Raw genomic sequence first — 16,622 nt, 5'->3', positions numbered from 1 at the left:
AGGTGATATGATCCTTGACTAGTCTCTCAAAGCACTTCATGATGGCAGAAGTGAGTGCTACGGGGCAATAGTAATTTAGTTCAGTTACCTTTGCATTATGGGGTACAGGAACAATGATGGCCATCTTAAAGGATGTGGGGGCAGCAGACTGGGATAGGAAGAGATTGAATATGTCTGTAAACACACCAGCCAGCTGGTCTGCGCATGCTCTGAGGACGCAGCTGGGGATGCTGTCTAGGCCGGCAGCCTTGCGAGGGTTAACACGTTTAAATATCTTACTCACGTCGGCCACAGAGAAGGAGAGCCCACAATCCTTTGTAGCGGGCTGCGTCGGTGGCACTGTATTATCCTCGAAGGTGAAGGCAAAGAAGGTGTTTACTTTGTCTGGAAGCAAGACATTGGTGTTCGCGACGTGGCTGGTTTTCCTTTTGTAGTCCGTGATTGTCTGTAGACTCTGCCACATACGTCTTGTGTCTGAGCCGTTGAATTGCAACTCCACTTTGTCTCTATACTGACATTTTGCTTGTTTGATTGCCTTGCAGGAGTGAATGACTACTCTGTTGTATTCTGCCATATTCCCAGTCGCCTTGCCATGGTTAAATGAGGTGGTACACTCTTTCAGGTTTGCGCAAATGCTGCCATACACTGAGAATCCAGGTGGCTGTACCGACTCTGACAGCATATCCCGAAAGAGCCATGTTTCCCTGAAACAGAGTATGTTACAATCCCTGATGTCTCTAGGGACTGGACATTAGCGAGTAATACACTCGGAAGCGGTGGGTGGTGTGCACATCTCCGAAGTCCGACTCCCTCTCCTCCAGCAGCGTTGTTTTGGGTCGGCCTCTGGAATCAGTTCAAATACCCTGGGTGGTATGGACAAAGGATCCTCTTCAGGAAAGTTGTATTCCTGGTCGTAGTACTGGTAAGTTGACGCTGCTCCAATATCCAATTGTTCTTCCCGGCTGTATGTAATAACAGCTAAGATTTTCTGGGCTAACAATGTAAGAAATAATACATTAAAAAATACTGCAAAGTTTCCTAAGGACTAGAAGTGAGGCAGCCCTCTTTTTCGGCGCCATTTTAACACTCACATCTGTAGCCATGAAATGCTTTTAAAGGCTGGTCATGGCTCACGTTAACATCCGCATCCCAGACACCCTGGACCCAGTCCAATTCGCATACCATACCAACAGATCCACAGATGACGCAATCTCTATTGCACTCCACACTGCCATTTCCCACTTGACCAAAAGGAACACCTACGTGAGAATGCTGTTCATTGACTACAGCTCAGCATTCAACACCATAGTGCCCTCGAAGCACGTCACTATGCTAAGGTCCCTGGGACTGAACACCTCCCTCTGCATATGGATCCTGGACTTCCTGATGGGCCGCCCCAGAAGGTGGTGAGGGTAGCAACAACACATCTGCCACACTGACCCGCAACAAGGGGGCCCCACAGGGGAGCGTGCTTAGTCCCCTCCTGTACTCCCTGTTCTCCAACGACTGCGTGGCCACACACGACTCCAACACCATCATAAAGTTTGCAGACGACACAACGGTGGAAGGCAATGACGATGACACCGATGACGATGACACAGCCTATAGGGAGGAAGTCAGAGACCTGGCAGTGTGGTGCCAGGACAACAACCTCTCCCTCAATATCAGTAAGACAAAGGAGCTGATTGTGGACTACAGGAAACGGAGAGCTGAGCACGGCCCCATTTACATCGACGGGGCTGTAGTGGAGTAGGTTGAGAGCTTCAAGTTCCTTTGTCCACATCACTAAAGGATCTATCATGGTCCAAACACAGTCGTGAAGAGGGTACGGCAATACCTCTTCCCCCTCAGGAGGGTGAAAAGATGGGCCCTCAGATGACAAGGGCCCCAGATCCTCAAAAGGTTATACAGCTGCACCATCAAGAGCACCTTGACTTGCTGCATCACCACTTGGTATGGCAACTGCTTGGCATCCGACCGCAAGGCATTACAGAGGGTAGTGCATACGGCCCAGTAAATCACTGGGGCCAAGCTCCCTGCCATCCACAACCTCTATACCAGGTGGTGTCAAAGGAAGACCCAAAGAATTGTCAAAGACTCCAGCCACCCAAGTCATTGTCTGTTCTCTCTGCTAACGCACGGCAAGCGGTACCACTGCACCAAGTCTGAAACCAGCAGGACCCTGAACAGAATTTAACTCCAAGTCATAAGACTTCTAAACAAGACTGATAAATAACTCATCAAATGGCTACCTGCCTTGTCCCTTTTTTGCACTAACTCTCTTGCACTGAATCTATGCACATACACTGGACTCTACCCACACACTCACACACACACACACACTGCTGTTACTGCCTATTACAATGCATTCGGAAAGTATTCAGACCCCTTGACTTTTTCTACATTTTGTTACATTACAGCCTTGTACTAAAATGGATTTAAAAAACAAATATCATTAGCAATACCTCATAATGACAAAGCAAAAACAGGTTTTTAGACATTTTTGCAAATGTATTAAAAATTATTATTTACATTAGTATTCAGACCCTTTGCCATGAGACTCGAAATCACCCTTGAGTTGTTTCTACAACTTGATACGAGTCCACCTGTGGCAAATTCAATTGATTGGACAGGATTTGGAAAGGCACACACCTGTCTCTATAAGGTCCCACAGTTAACACTGCATGTCAGAGCAAAAACCAAGCCATGAGTTTTAAGGAATTGTTCGTAGAGCTCCGAGAGAGGATTGTGTCGAGGCACAGATCTGGGGAAGGTTACCAAAACGGTCTGCAGCATTGAAGGTCCCCCCAGAACACAGTGGCCACCATCATTCTTAAATGGAAGAAGTTTGGAACCACCAAGACTCTTCCTAGAGCTGTCCTCCCAACCAAACTGAGCAATCAGGGGAGAAGGGTCTTGTTCAGGGAGGTAACCAAGAACCCGATGGTCACTCTGACAAAGCTCTAGAGTTCATCTGTGTAGATGGGAGAACCTTCCAGAAGGACAACCATCTCTGGAGCACTCCACCAATCAGGCCTGTATGGTAGAGTGACCAGACGGAAGCCACTCTTCAGTAAAAGGCACATGACAGCCCGCTTGGAGTTTACCAAAAGGCACCTAAAGACTCTCAGACAATGAGAAACAAGATTCTCTGGTCTGATGAAACCAAGATTAAACTCTTTGCCTGAATTCCAAGCTTCACGTCTGGAAGAAACCTGGCACCATCCCTACGGTGAAGCATGGTGGTGGCAGCATCATGCTGTGGAGATGTTTTTCAGCGGCAGGGAGACTTGTCAGGATCGAGGCAAAGATGAACGGAGCAAAGTACAGAGAGATCCGTGATGAAAACCTGCTCCAGAGCTCTCAGGACTTCAGACTGGGACGAAGGTTCACCTTCCAACAGGACAACAACACACAGCCAAGACATCGCAGGAGTGGCTTCGGGACTGAATGTCTCTGAATGTCCTTGAGTGTCCCAGCCAGAACCCAGACTTGAACCCGATCGAACATCTCTGGAGAGACCTAAAAATAGCTGTGCAGTGACGCTCCCCATCCAGCCTGACAGAGCTTGAGAATATCTGCAGAGAAGAATGGGCGAAAATCCCCAAATGCAAGTGTGCCAAGCTCGTAGCATCATACTCAAGAAGACTCGAGGCTGTAATCGCTGCCAAATGTGCTTCAACAAAGTACTGAGTAAAGGGTCTGAATACTTATGTAAATGTGATATTAATATATTTCTAGAAATGTGTTTTTTTGTTTTGGCATTATGGAGTATTGTGTGTAGATTGATGAGAAAAAAATAACAATTTAATACATTTTAGAATAAGGCTGTAACCTAACAAAATGTGAAAAAAGTCTAGGAGTCTGAATACTTTCCCAAGGCACGGTATGTGTACAGTACATAGCTACCGCAATTACCTCGTACCCCTGCATATCGACTCGGTACGGGTACTCCCTGTATTTAGCCATGTTATTTTCCACTCCCTATATATAGCCATTTTATTTCTACTCGTTTTTTTTATTCGTTATCCATTGTGTATTATTTTGATCTTTAACTCTGCATTGTTGGAAAAGGGCCCGTAAGTAAGCATTTCACTGTAAGTCTACACCTGCTATCTACGAAGCATGTGACAAATACAATTGTATTCGATTTTTTGATTTGAGCCAGGTTTTTATTTGACCTCATCTCTTGTAAAATAGCCACTTATGAGACCTGTATTGCTCAGTTAATTTTTAAAATGAACCTTTATTTAACTATGCAAGTCAGTTAAGAACAAATTCTTATTTATAATGAAGGCCTACCAGGGAACAGTGGGTTAACTGCCTTATTCAGGGGAAGAACGACATATTTTTACCTTGTCAGCTCAGGGATTCAATCCAGCAACCTTTCGGTTACTCGCCCAACGCTCTAACCACTAGGCTACCTGTCGCCCCAAACAGAGCTGGCTGACTGCAGAAAGAAAAACTCATCCTTTCTCTGACATTTGACTGAAACAGTAATATCACTACCAAGGGGTTTTCACAACCTAAGCCTAAGGTTACACCCAAACCCTTGACTATCCTCAACCCAAAGCTGAAGTGAATTAAAGTTATTTTATATTTCATATAGAATAATTTGCTATAATTTTCCCATTGATGGTGGCTACATGACTGGAAAGGTATACAGGTGCAGCAGGAAGTGATGTGGCTTCAGGGCCCGGCACTCCTGCCAGTTCGCCCCATCATCATCCAGGTATCCTGAATTACACTGACAGTCTGTTATGTTCTGTGGGTCTTGAATGAAAATCAAAGCAGCTGAGCAAGTGAGCAAACAGCTGGTGGACAGAGAGCGACGTGTCCCTGGAGAGAGCTTTATGTAAAGCCTCCACTGGCACTAATCAAATGGACCATTTTCATAATACAATGCCTCTTCTTCTCCTAGCGACTTTTCAATCCTACGACTGGTTCTCTTCATCTAACACACACACACACACACACACACACACACACACACACACACACACACACACACCTGTCAGAAAGCTGTGACAACTAGGCCTACATAACACACATCTCTAGTTGAATAGGAGCTGATGCACAATCATAGTGTGGTAGTAGAGAGACCCCATAACCATCCAATCAGACACCAGAAAGTTGCACAGGCTATCAGTTGGCGACAGAAGGTTTCTCAAATGGCAGGACAATGCTCTGTCTGTCTCTCAGTGGATGGTATGGATGTCTTTCTCTGGGGAGTAAGGGATGTCACATTGTGCACGGGACCACACGGGTGACTCCAAGGCCACCTCATTCATACAGAGCAGACCCCCTCAGCTGCCCCCTGCTTTGCTCCTCAGCTCAGAGAACCACAGTCCTGCTGAGAGAGAGAGAGAGAGAGAGAGAGAGAGAGAGAGGAGAGAGAGAGAGAGAGAGAGAGAGAGAGAGAGAGAGAGAGAGAGAGCTAAAAGGGGCTAAACGTTTGGCTGCAGCCTGCCTTAATGACATTATCAACAGAGCACAGACCATGCTGCCTGCTCATCCCTCCCTCCTCCTCTAAGCCTATTCATTCTTCTGCCCAGGACAATGAGAAGAGAGGAGGGGAGAAGAACAGAGGAGACATGAAAGGAAAAAGAGAAGGCAGCAGAGAAATAAATAAATGATGCCAGAGAAGACAAAGACTGTTATTTAGGTATGAAAATTAGGATGAGGAATCGTATTGTTCGATGTAGAAGACAGAAAAACACTTTTGTTTCCGTAGGTGACCCAGCACACCTGCAGCCTGCCTGTAGATCAGTACAGCTGTTGTGTTCAACGTCTCCTACTGTTGCAGAATGATCCCAGAATTAACCCTGCATTCGGCCCAGTGAGAAATATAGTACAACTTCAGCTGAACCCCCAGCTTATTTATCTAAGTGACATTCGCATCTATGACCCTATCTATTATACATGGGGTAGGGATAAAAACCATCCCGCAGTAATAAAATGTCCTTCATAATTCAATCAGGAAGCCATTCCCTGGCGCTGTCCTCAATACCCAAAGTCCACCTCTCCACTGCTCTCTCTGTTTACCATTCCTAATATCTGTTACATTCTTTCAGGGCTTTGGAGATTAAGAGAGATGTGTTAGTCTGACTCGATCTCCAGAATCTGGATGGAAATATTACATGGGGATATGTGGCAGGTTGACATGAAGATGTAAGACTGATAAGCAGTTAAGAATACAGTTGAATTTGAGTTTAGATAATAGAGGAGAGAGAGAGGAATAACAGAACTGCAAGCCAAAGGGTGGAGAAGGGGAACGAGCAACCCACTGAATGGAGTGGAGAGGAAAAGGATCAGGAAAGGACTCGGAGTGAAAGGATAATCAAATAAAGGCCCAGTGCAGTCAAAATTCAGTTTTTTCCTGTGTTTTATATCATATTGTACAACAGCTGATGAAACTACCACTCTAAATACGTGACATTTTTTTACCCGTGTTATGACCTTTTAATCAGCAGGTTTGAATGGGCGGGAGTTTGGTTTCCATCATGAAACTTGCTTGAGAAATAGGTTTTTGACCCAAAAAGATTTTTGCCAATTTGAATGTAAATCTATTACAGTAAGGTACTTAATTGTTACCCAGAAATTATTTGATATTGACATAAAAATGGCTACATTGGGCCTTTGAAAAGGAGGAGCCTCTTTAGGAATAAGAGAGTAAGGGGTTAAAATGAGGAGAAAGTCTAGTGAAAGAATAATAAATGAAAAACGAGGAGAGAAGGGTAGGAAGAAGAGATTAAAGGGTTAACAGGAGGAGAGAGGGTAGTGGTTCTTCACCTGTGGTCTCCACAATGCCCTCCAGGATGACAACAATCTCAAACTGCTCGTTCATGAGGGATCGCTGGGACAGGTCAAAGAAAGGGCTCTTAGGATTGATCTCGTGGCAGATGGTGAGAGGTGATACTAGGAAGAGCTGGTCCGCACCCGTCCCAAAACCCACATCCAGCTCACACTGGTCCAGGGGTAGGAACTCTCCCTCCGGGGTCTGACGAGACTGGGAGAGAGGGTGGGAGAGAGGGGGAGGGGGAGGAGAGAAAGGAGAAATAGGGGGAGAGAGCGAAAGAGAGCGAAAGAGAGAGAGGTTTTTTTTAGACTTTAAACTGTAGACTTGCATTTTTCCACTCTACCATGGCCTCTGTTGGAGTCACTCTGCAGTGCTATTAAGATGATTGTAGATAACAGTGTGACTGGAGCAGAGTAGCCTGGAGCCTATCAATCTCCTCTACACCACCACATGCTGTTTGTCTTGTTGTTCAGTTCCTATTTTCTTCCCTTCAGGAGGTGGGTGAGTGGACAGCACATAAACCAAAACAAAGTAGGCAGCCAAAAGTAATATAGGAACATTTCAGGACATGGGGGTGCATACATTGATAAGTGATAGAACATTTATGTTTTAGGTGCCATGGCCTCCAGCACAATGTACCTCTTTTCTCTTATCACCCAGCACACCATCCCATCCCCCTCCCCTTATCTCCAACCCATGCGTCCCCCGAAATATGACCCACCAAACTCCGCTTCTTAACACCTGTCCACTTAACCCGCAAGCCAGCTGCACCAATGTGTCGGAGGAAACATCGTTCAACTGACAACTGAAGTCAGCCTGCAGGCGCCCGGCCCGTCACAAGGAGTCGCTAGAGCGCGATGAGCCAAGTCAAGCCCCCCCCCCCCCCCGGGCCAAACCCTTCCCTAACCCGGACGACGCTGGGCCTATTGTGCACCGCCCTATGGAACTCCCAGCCACGGCCGGTTGTGACACAGAACCCAGGTCAGTAGCAAGCCTGACCCTTCACATTAATTTGCAGTGGGCCTGGCGAGGGTTAGATGAGGAGGTGGTGAGAAAACCCTGTTTAGACAGACCCAGCCTGCGATGTGCTAACTGGTACAGAAGCATTTCATTGCCCAGATGAAGACAGGGCACAGCGCTGGGCTCTCAGCTGTCTAAGCTAAGCTGAGCTGGGCTCCTCTCTTTAACTCTCTCTGTCTCTTTCGCTCTCTCTCTCACTCTTTCTGAAGCCTTCTCTGATAGTTCTCTCTCTGTGTCTCCCTCTGCCTCCCCTGTCTCTTTTCCTTATACCCCTCTCTGTATCTCTCTCTATCTGTAAGTCTGTGCACAATGCAGCTGCTGGAATTTTCCGTAAGGAAAATAAGAGGGTTAATGAACATGAATGGGCCAATCAGCAAAAACCATAACAAAGCCGGCTCCCCACCACTGTTTCTGTAAAAAACTGAAGGATTGGGCTGGATTCATTCTCAAATTCATAGACAGAGCTATTGATGCAGGGACTGACCATCCATGATATTAAAATGAGAGTTTTAACCAATTTATGAGGCTATACAGTGTTTGTTTACATTTATTTGGTTTACAAACATTGGAGTAAAACAGGCGTATATTTTAAGTTCTGATGGGGTACGGCAGTTAAACTAAGCTCATCAGTTATATTCTTCAAGACTCAAGGGGAATATATAATTAATTCATGTCCAAAAATGGATGTAGCAACTGCTGATTGGCCATTTAAGACATGCTGTTTGTCAGACATTGAGGTTTTGTGTTTCAAATCGAAGGACAACTGAGTGTGGAGAGTCGCAGAATTGTTTCTATTCCCACTGTTTCGGAGAGTTATTATTCACATTGAAGGACACAATCTGAATTTTCTTTTATGTTTTTCTTCTTTTTTTTTTACATTCTTTCTCTCTCTGTACAGTAAGTCTCCAAAACTGAGGGAAAGATTGTTACTGCAGTTTTCTCATCTCTGTTTCTTATCACAACATCCTGATAATTGGGATGATGTGTCTGCCTCACCACCTACACACACCTCAATTCTAACTCTTCTCTGCCACACACACACACACACACACACACGCGCACACACACACACACACACACACACACACACACACACACACACACACACACACACACACACACACACACACACACACACACACACACACACACACACCCTGCATCCCCACACAGTCCCACTCCTCCACTCAACACACTGCTGTTGCTGTTTTAGGATCCTCTTATCCTGCCTCCTACCTGCTATATGAATCTCAAGAGCATTTCCAGTACTTCCAGACCAAACCATAGAACCTGTAGTGGGCAGTAATATTTGACATGTGTAAGCACAGTATATTATATATACCTCACTTCTAGTCCTTGGGCCCATGACATCAAGAGTGTCTAACATGGGAGCATTGACAATGTGCTTTTGACGTGCCAATGTCCCTAAGTAGAAATTGGCCTTCTTGGCAGAGTTGCAAAGAAAAAGCCATGTCTCAGACTGGCCAATAAAAAGAAAAGATTAAGATGGGCAAAAGAACACAGACACTGGACAGAGGAACTCTGCCTAGAAGGCCAGCATCCCGGAGTCGCCTCTTCACTGTTGACGTTTAGACTGGTGATTTGCGTGTACTATTTAATGAGGCTGCCAGTTACGGACTTGTGAGGTGTCTGTTTCTCAAACTAGACACTGTAATGTACTTGTCCTCTTGCTCAGTTGTGCACCGGGGCCTTCCACTCCTCTTTCTATTCTGGTTAGAGCCAGTTTGCGCTGTTCTGTGAAGGGAGTAGTATACAGCGTGTACGAGATCTTCAGTTTCTTGGCAATTCCTCGCATGGAATAGCCTTAATTTCTCAGAACAAGAATAGACTGATGAGTTTCAGAAGAAAGTTATTTGTTTCTGGCCATTTTGAGCCTGTAATCGAACCCACAAATGCTGATGCTCCAGATACTCAACTCGTCTAAAGAAAGCCAGATGTATTGCTTCTTAAATGAGTACAACAGTTTTCAGCTGTGCTAACATAATTGCAAAGGGGTTTTCTAATGATAAATTAGCCCTTTAAAATGATAAACTTGGATTAGCTAACACAACGTGCCATTGGAACACTGGAGTGATGGTTGCTGATAATGGGCCTCTGTACGCCTATGTAGATATTCCATAGAAAATCAGCCGTTTCCAGCTACAATAGTCATTTACAACATAAACAATGTCTACATTGTATTTCTGATCAATTTGATGTTATTTTACATTTTTTTCCAACTGCTTACACACAAAATCTTTTCATGTCACACAATTTTTGAAACCTCTCACTCAAAGTACAAAACTACACACCAAATATCCAAAACCATAAGCTATTTCTCAGCCTTTGACTCAGTTGTCAATTGCATAAAACACTTTTTTCAAAACACTACACACAATTCTCTACCTAAAACACAAAAATCTAACAGGAAGTGACTTGCTTTCCTTTTCCAAACACAACCAATCAAAATGCTACACTTATTCACCAGGTCACACACACACTCCTCACATGTGCAAACACTAATTGCTTAACTGATCACTAACCAATCACTGCTTTACTGTAGTATAGGCCTATAAATAGGTCAAAGGTCAGATTCCCTGTTTTGAACAATGGATGCCAACAATGGACAGAGAGCAAGAGGAGTAGGAGGGAGAGGCAGGGGACAACAACGAGGACAAATTCAAAGACGAAGAGTTGGAGGAGGAGTAGGAGGAAGAAGAGGACGAGGGCGAAGAAGAGAAGGAAGGAGAGCCATCTCTGATGAGATTAGGGCAACACTTGTTGATCTTGTGATCAACCACGGTTTGACCATGAGAGGCTGGACAGAGAGTCCAGCCCAACTTGAGTCGATTTACAGTGGCGTCCATAATTCGAACCTTCAGAAATGAGAACAGGTATGCAACTATCTAATGACTATTTTAGCATTACAGTAATATACTGTAAAATACGTATGACTGCATAGTATTGCATAAACATTTGTAACTCTAAGCCATCCATTTACTGCACTGGATTGAATGAATGAAGTTGGTTATCATGCTGTACTACATTTTTTTTTGTACATTGTTTACAGTTCCTATGCTGAACACGTATTGTGTTTGAATTCTGTACAGAGTGGAAAGGCAAAGACATCATGGAGGACGAGGACGCTTGTTTACAGATGTACAAGAGACTGCAATTATAAATATGGTTTTGGCCAACAATGCAATTGGGATTCAAGAGATAAGAGAGCATATCTTGAATAATGACACCATATTTAACAACATCAATGCTGTAAGCCTGTCGACCATACAACGCATCCTCCAACGGCACCGAGTGACGATGAAACAACTTTACAAGGTGCCATTTGAGAGAAACTCTGACAGTCAAGAATATGTGGCATGACTTTGTAGAGGTATGTATGTTACACTACTTCCAGTAGTTCAGACATACCATATTTACTCATCTGTATATCCTTTTGTCTGTTACAGAGTATTGGAGTTGGATGCCCATGTAATTCGCCATGAGTTTATTTATGTGGATGAGGTTGGCTTCAACCTCACCAAAACCAGGCGCCGCGGAAGAAATGTAATAGGACAGAGGGCAATTACCAATGTCCCTGGACAGCGTGGGGGTAATATAACTATGTGTGCTGCCTTCACTCAAAACGGGGTCCTCCATCACAATGCCACACTGGGTCCATACAACACCGGCCATATGCTCACTTTTCTGGATGCAATTTACACAATGCTTGTCCCTGATCCAGATCAGGAGCCTGCTAGATTTGTGGTTTTATGGGACAATGTTAGTTTTCACCAGGCTGTTCTGGTCCAAAACTGGTTTGCCACCCATCCACAATTTGTAGTTTTGTACCTACCCCCATATTCACCTTTTCTAAATTCCATAGAGAAATTCTTCTCAGCCTGGTGCTGAGAAGGGACCCCACACACACAATTGTGTTCTTTACTGTATTCTAAAGAATATACTTTTGGTTTACATGTTTATGGTTTTGTTGTATGCTACTTTATACAACAGTAATGTTTGGCCTAATAAATATTTTCTGTTTCTACATTGCATTGGTGTTTACAGTGTACTTGTTACCCCTCTCAGCAGATTACTTTCACTGTAGAACATTGTATTGAAATGTAGATATAAGCCTATGAAAGACCAAAGAGCTTTAGATTTAGAACAACAGTGTTTACATGGTATATCCAAAAATGTACCATTATGAAAGCAGTGTTTGCCATTTGATGCAAATGCTTCATTCTGACATGTGTTTATGGCATTTTGAATGCAGTGTTACATTTTGAAGGAGATGTGAGGCATTTTGCATTTTGTGTGTGCAGTTTAGGGAATTGTGTGTAGAGTTTTGAAAAAGGGAGACAGTTTTGAAAACGTGTGTAAGCAGTTGGAAAAAACTGTAATGACAAAGTATTTTCTTTAAAAAAACAAGGACATTTCTAAGTGACCCCAAATGTTTTAACAATTGTGTATATATTATATAAAAAGTGTGTATTTTTAAATAAAAAAAATAACATTTTTCTTCACATTTTCAAACAGTACATTTCTATTTTCCAACGGGGCTATACATTTGGGTGAGGTTTGTCTCGCCTGAGTAGCCTCGTTTCACTGCCGAAAATACAATTAAACTATGTAGTGTTCAGCAAAATAACAAAACAATGTCAATTAACATCCAATCACATTTATTGTTTCACAAATATTTTGCATCAAAGTGGTAGTAGGCATGTTGTGTAAATCAAATGATACAAACCCCCCCCCCCAAAAAATCAATTTTAATTCCAGGTTGTAAGGCAGAAAAAATGCCAAGGGTGTGAATACTTTTGCAAGCCATTGTACATTCCCGAAATGGACGACACAAACAACTGGCTTTGTTATCCCTTTCATGCCCTGCCTCCAGTCCACTTACTGATATCTGAACAAGAGAGCCTCATCGAAATTGCAACAAGCGGTTCTGTGACAATTTAATCAGAAGCTACTGACAGATTTCTGGATTGGGCTGCGCTCAGTTTCTTGCCTTGACAAATCTCGCTGTTAAGGCATTGATGCCATTTGCAACCACGTACCTATGTGAGAGTGGATTCTCGGCCCTCACTAGCATGAAAACTAAATACAGGCACAGACTGTGTGCGGAAAATGATTTAAGACTGAGACTCTCCAATACAACCCAACATTGCAGAGTTATGTGCATCCTTTCAAGCACACCCTTCTCATTAACCTGTGGTGAGTTATTCACAATTTTTGATGAACAAATGTTTTTTTATGTAAGATGGCTAAATAGAGAATTATTGATTTTCATTATATTATTTGTGCCCTGGTCCTATAAGAGCTCTTTGACACTTCCTACGAGCCGGATTGTTACAAAAACTGATGTTTAATAAATGTATCATATAGTGTGTGTGGCAGGCTTACAATGATGGCAACGACAACAAAAAGTTTGGGAACCACTGCCTTAGACCATCCTGTGTAGCCTATCAACAAGCAGCCACCCAGCCAGCCACTGGCTATTGGAGGGGCGGGACAAACTCATAACTCAGTCAGAAATCTAACACAACTGATTACCAGACAAGATTAAAAAGGTGAAATATTATAAACATGTTTGAGATTACATTGCAGCAGTCTACCGGCTATGTCAGAATTACAGTTAATCTGAACGTCTGCACTCCAGGCAACCACATTTTGAGTTTAACCCTCCTGTTGAGTTCGTTTCATGTTAATTCATTCTGTGTTCCCGTTCCAAAATGACCGCCCCATTATAGCTGACTATAAATCCATAATAATACATATATTATCACCTAATGTTGTGTTAGATCTTTTTATCAACTTAAGTTCTTGTGAACATTACAAGTTTTGAACTTCTATTTGCTATTTATGGCCTGTAGGCCTCATTGACCTGAGCTCATACAACTTGTTTTTGAGTTAAAAAAGCATAATGTATGGATTATTTTGACTATAACAAATACTCAGATGAAACATATTGTGCTATTTATCACAGACTACTTTGTGTCAAAGTTTAACAAGGACTCTCTCCTCCTCACCAGTGTCATGATCAAAGATATGATCAACAGCCTCACATACAGTATATCGTTTAGTCATTGTGCTGCCACAGAATGAATTTTGAGCAAGACCTCAAAAAAGCTTTATATACCAGAGGTGCGAGAAAAGTTTATATTATTGAAACAATGTTGAGATTGTGAGAATGCCAACAGGTGTGGTTCCTGTGGGAGAAAGATTCTATTGGGGAAAGGTTCTTGTGGGGGTTGCCATGGAAGCCAAGAAGGGGAGTGAGGTGTGTGTGTGCTCCATCACACATGCATGTGGGGGTCTGGGAGAGGAAGTGTGTCCATCTGATGAATGGGCATGTGACTGAACTCAATTTTAAACACAAATTGTAGTCTCACCCATTCATTTCCAATGACCGGTCATTTTTGACCCGAAGCACCACAGGTGTACAAAAGTTAAATAAAACACCCCAAATTTAATGAAAATCATCAACATGTATTTTGTGTGTTCAGAGGCCCTGTGTGGACAAAGTCATGGAACCTTATGACAATCAGATTGTCAGAGAGAAAACTTGTAAATCGGTCCAATTCGACTGGCTGTCACGACTTCCGCCGATGTTGGTTCCTCTCCTTGTTCGGGCGGCGCTCGGCGCTCGGCGTCGCCGGTCTTCTAGCCATCATTGATCCACTTTTCATTTTCCATTTGTTTTGTCTTGTCTTCCCACACACCTGGTTTCAATTCCCTCATTACATGTTGTGTATTTAACCCTCTGTTCCCCACATGTCCTTGTCCAGATTTGTTTGTTGTAAGTGCTTGTGCACGTTATGCTGGCATGTGACGGGTATTGTACCCATTTGATTTATTGTTCTGTTAACGGTGGTTTTTATTATTAAACTGCGCCGTTGTAAATCAGTTTTTTGCTCTCCTGCGCCTGACTTCTCTGCCGCCAGTACGCACCCCTTACCCTGGAACACAGCAGGACAGTTAAAACGTTGGGGTAGAGTCTGCAGCCATTTCTTATACAAGTCAGGATATTTATCAAAGTGGGTTTGCTAAATGGTTTGCTCTATAATTACCCGCTCACACCATACATTGAGCGATGTCTATACCTTGTAATTTACTAAAGTTGAAACCTGTCCTATGTGCAACCAAGACAATCACACCATAATAAACTCCCACGTTTCCAAAAAACATTGCGGTCCTTCCAATGATCACGTTGTCAGTTAAAACTTACTATTCATGTTTTTAAAAAAAGGAACGCTTAACGAATTAGAGTTTCAATTAATAGTAAAATGGCTGAGCTCTGTAGCTTGGCCTGTTTAGTTGTTGGAGAGAGGCCCGGATGTGTCCGCCACCAGGTAGGCTACAGACAAGTGCTATTTAAGTCTGAAACACTTGCTCTGTGTCTAGTTTAAGACTCATAAAGAAAGGTGGATTCCCAAATCCAAGGTTCCAACACTTCGATCCTATACCTTGGTTGAAATGTCTGGGGGGGACCCCTCCCCAGATCCCAACAAGTTTTAACTACAAGTCCAGTTTGCAGTGAGTACAATGTTTAGTGTGCTGTTTATTGATAACATAGTTAGATGCAACAGATCAAGCCTGGTTAGGCAATCCTGTCATAGATTAAATATTAGTGGCCCATGTAATAATTCCTTGGAATGTGTTATCTACAGGACCCGCACGTCAACAAGCGTCTGCGTTGCCAAGGGCCAAGGGCTAAAATAGAAGTCAGTTCTATTTCTGACGCAGATCGCGCTGCAAGTCCTGCCTCTCCCATCTCCTCATTGGTTTATAGAAGCAGGTACCCATGTGCCATCTCCTCATTGGTTATACCCACGTGGGTCAGTGAAAGACGAAATAGGTCGGTGACGGTAATGCACGTAATTTATGAAAGTTGCCAATCGCAATATAAAGTCAAGAGAAGAAAAGGCCTGGAAGGAGGAGAGATGACTAGAAACGATTCGATTAACCGTTTTATGTGTGGATTAATTGGTGGAGTAGAGGACCTTGTGCATTTCAGGTAAAATAACAGCCCAATGTTTAAATCCCAAGACAAATTAGCTAGCAACAGCAAGCTAGCTAAATAGGAAAAATTAGTTAGCAAGTGCAAGCTAGCTAGCTAAATTGCCATAAATGTTTAATGATTTTTGACCTGTCCCCAAATTAATATAATTGGTTCAGAGTTTGTTTTGATATTTTAACCTGCGTGTCGTGATTGCGTTTGGTGTGGGGGAACAAAATACATTTATGCACGATGGCGCACGCTCGCAGCCGGTTTGGGTTCCATGTTAGAGTTGAAAGCAAAAGTAATTGCCATACATCTTGCATTTCAAGAATATACGCGTTGTACTGGGTCTTCACCCGTTCTCACCATGGTGGGAATGGTCCAATATCATTTAAGTGAGAGATGGCCTCACTGCATGATAACCTGCGCAAAATGAGACTGCGCCTGCATTGTTTGTAAATGTCCTAATGACTGAAATATGAGCTGCTACTGCCCTAAATGGACTCGCTAGTCTATGAGGAGTGCGACAGCAGCTAGGAGTTCGAATGTGAAGGCAGCTTAACATGCATTTTGGAGTGTGGCTTGACTCTCCACAGTCGCCTGTAAAGCCAACACTATTATCGGTATCTGAAACGTTACGAGTGCCTGAATGCTCCAGTGTCTTGACAATCTTTTTCTAACACTTTACATTGCGGCTTCAAAAGCATCAGCTCTCACTCTAAATAATTTTGACAGGTGTGGCATATGAAGAAGCTGATTAAACAGCATGATCATTACTGATGCCTCCAGAGACGGACC

The 16,622-nt window shown here is 43.4% G+C and overlaps 1 protein-coding gene across 2 annotated transcripts in view; it reads right to left on the bottom strand.

Annotated features, from left to right (window-relative positions):
* The window catches only part of LOC115171051 (G protein-activated inward rectifier potassium channel 1-like), a 38,436-nt gene that overhangs the window by 6,613 nt on the left and 15,201 nt on the right, over positions 1-16,622 (bottom strand). Inside the window, exon 2 of one of the 2 annotated variants that reach the window (XM_029727516.1) lies at positions 6,793-7,009. The exons of the other annotated variant lie outside the window; for it this stretch is intronic. Within the exon in view, the coding sequence (XP_029583376.1) occupies positions 6,793-7,009 (217 nt within the window). The remainder of the gene's footprint in view (positions 1-6,792; positions 7,010-16,622) is intronic. 2 annotated transcript variants of the gene reach the window in all.

This window comes from Salmo trutta, chromosome 32 (genome assembly GCF_901001165.1).
Source record: "Salmo trutta chromosome 32, fSalTru1.1, whole genome shotgun sequence".
NCBI classification, from domain to species: Eukaryota; Metazoa; Chordata; class Actinopteri; order Salmoniformes; family Salmonidae; genus Salmo; species Salmo trutta.
The sequence above is the reverse complement of the archived record's forward strand: the minus strand, read 5'-3'. Positions and strand labels throughout refer to the sequence as shown.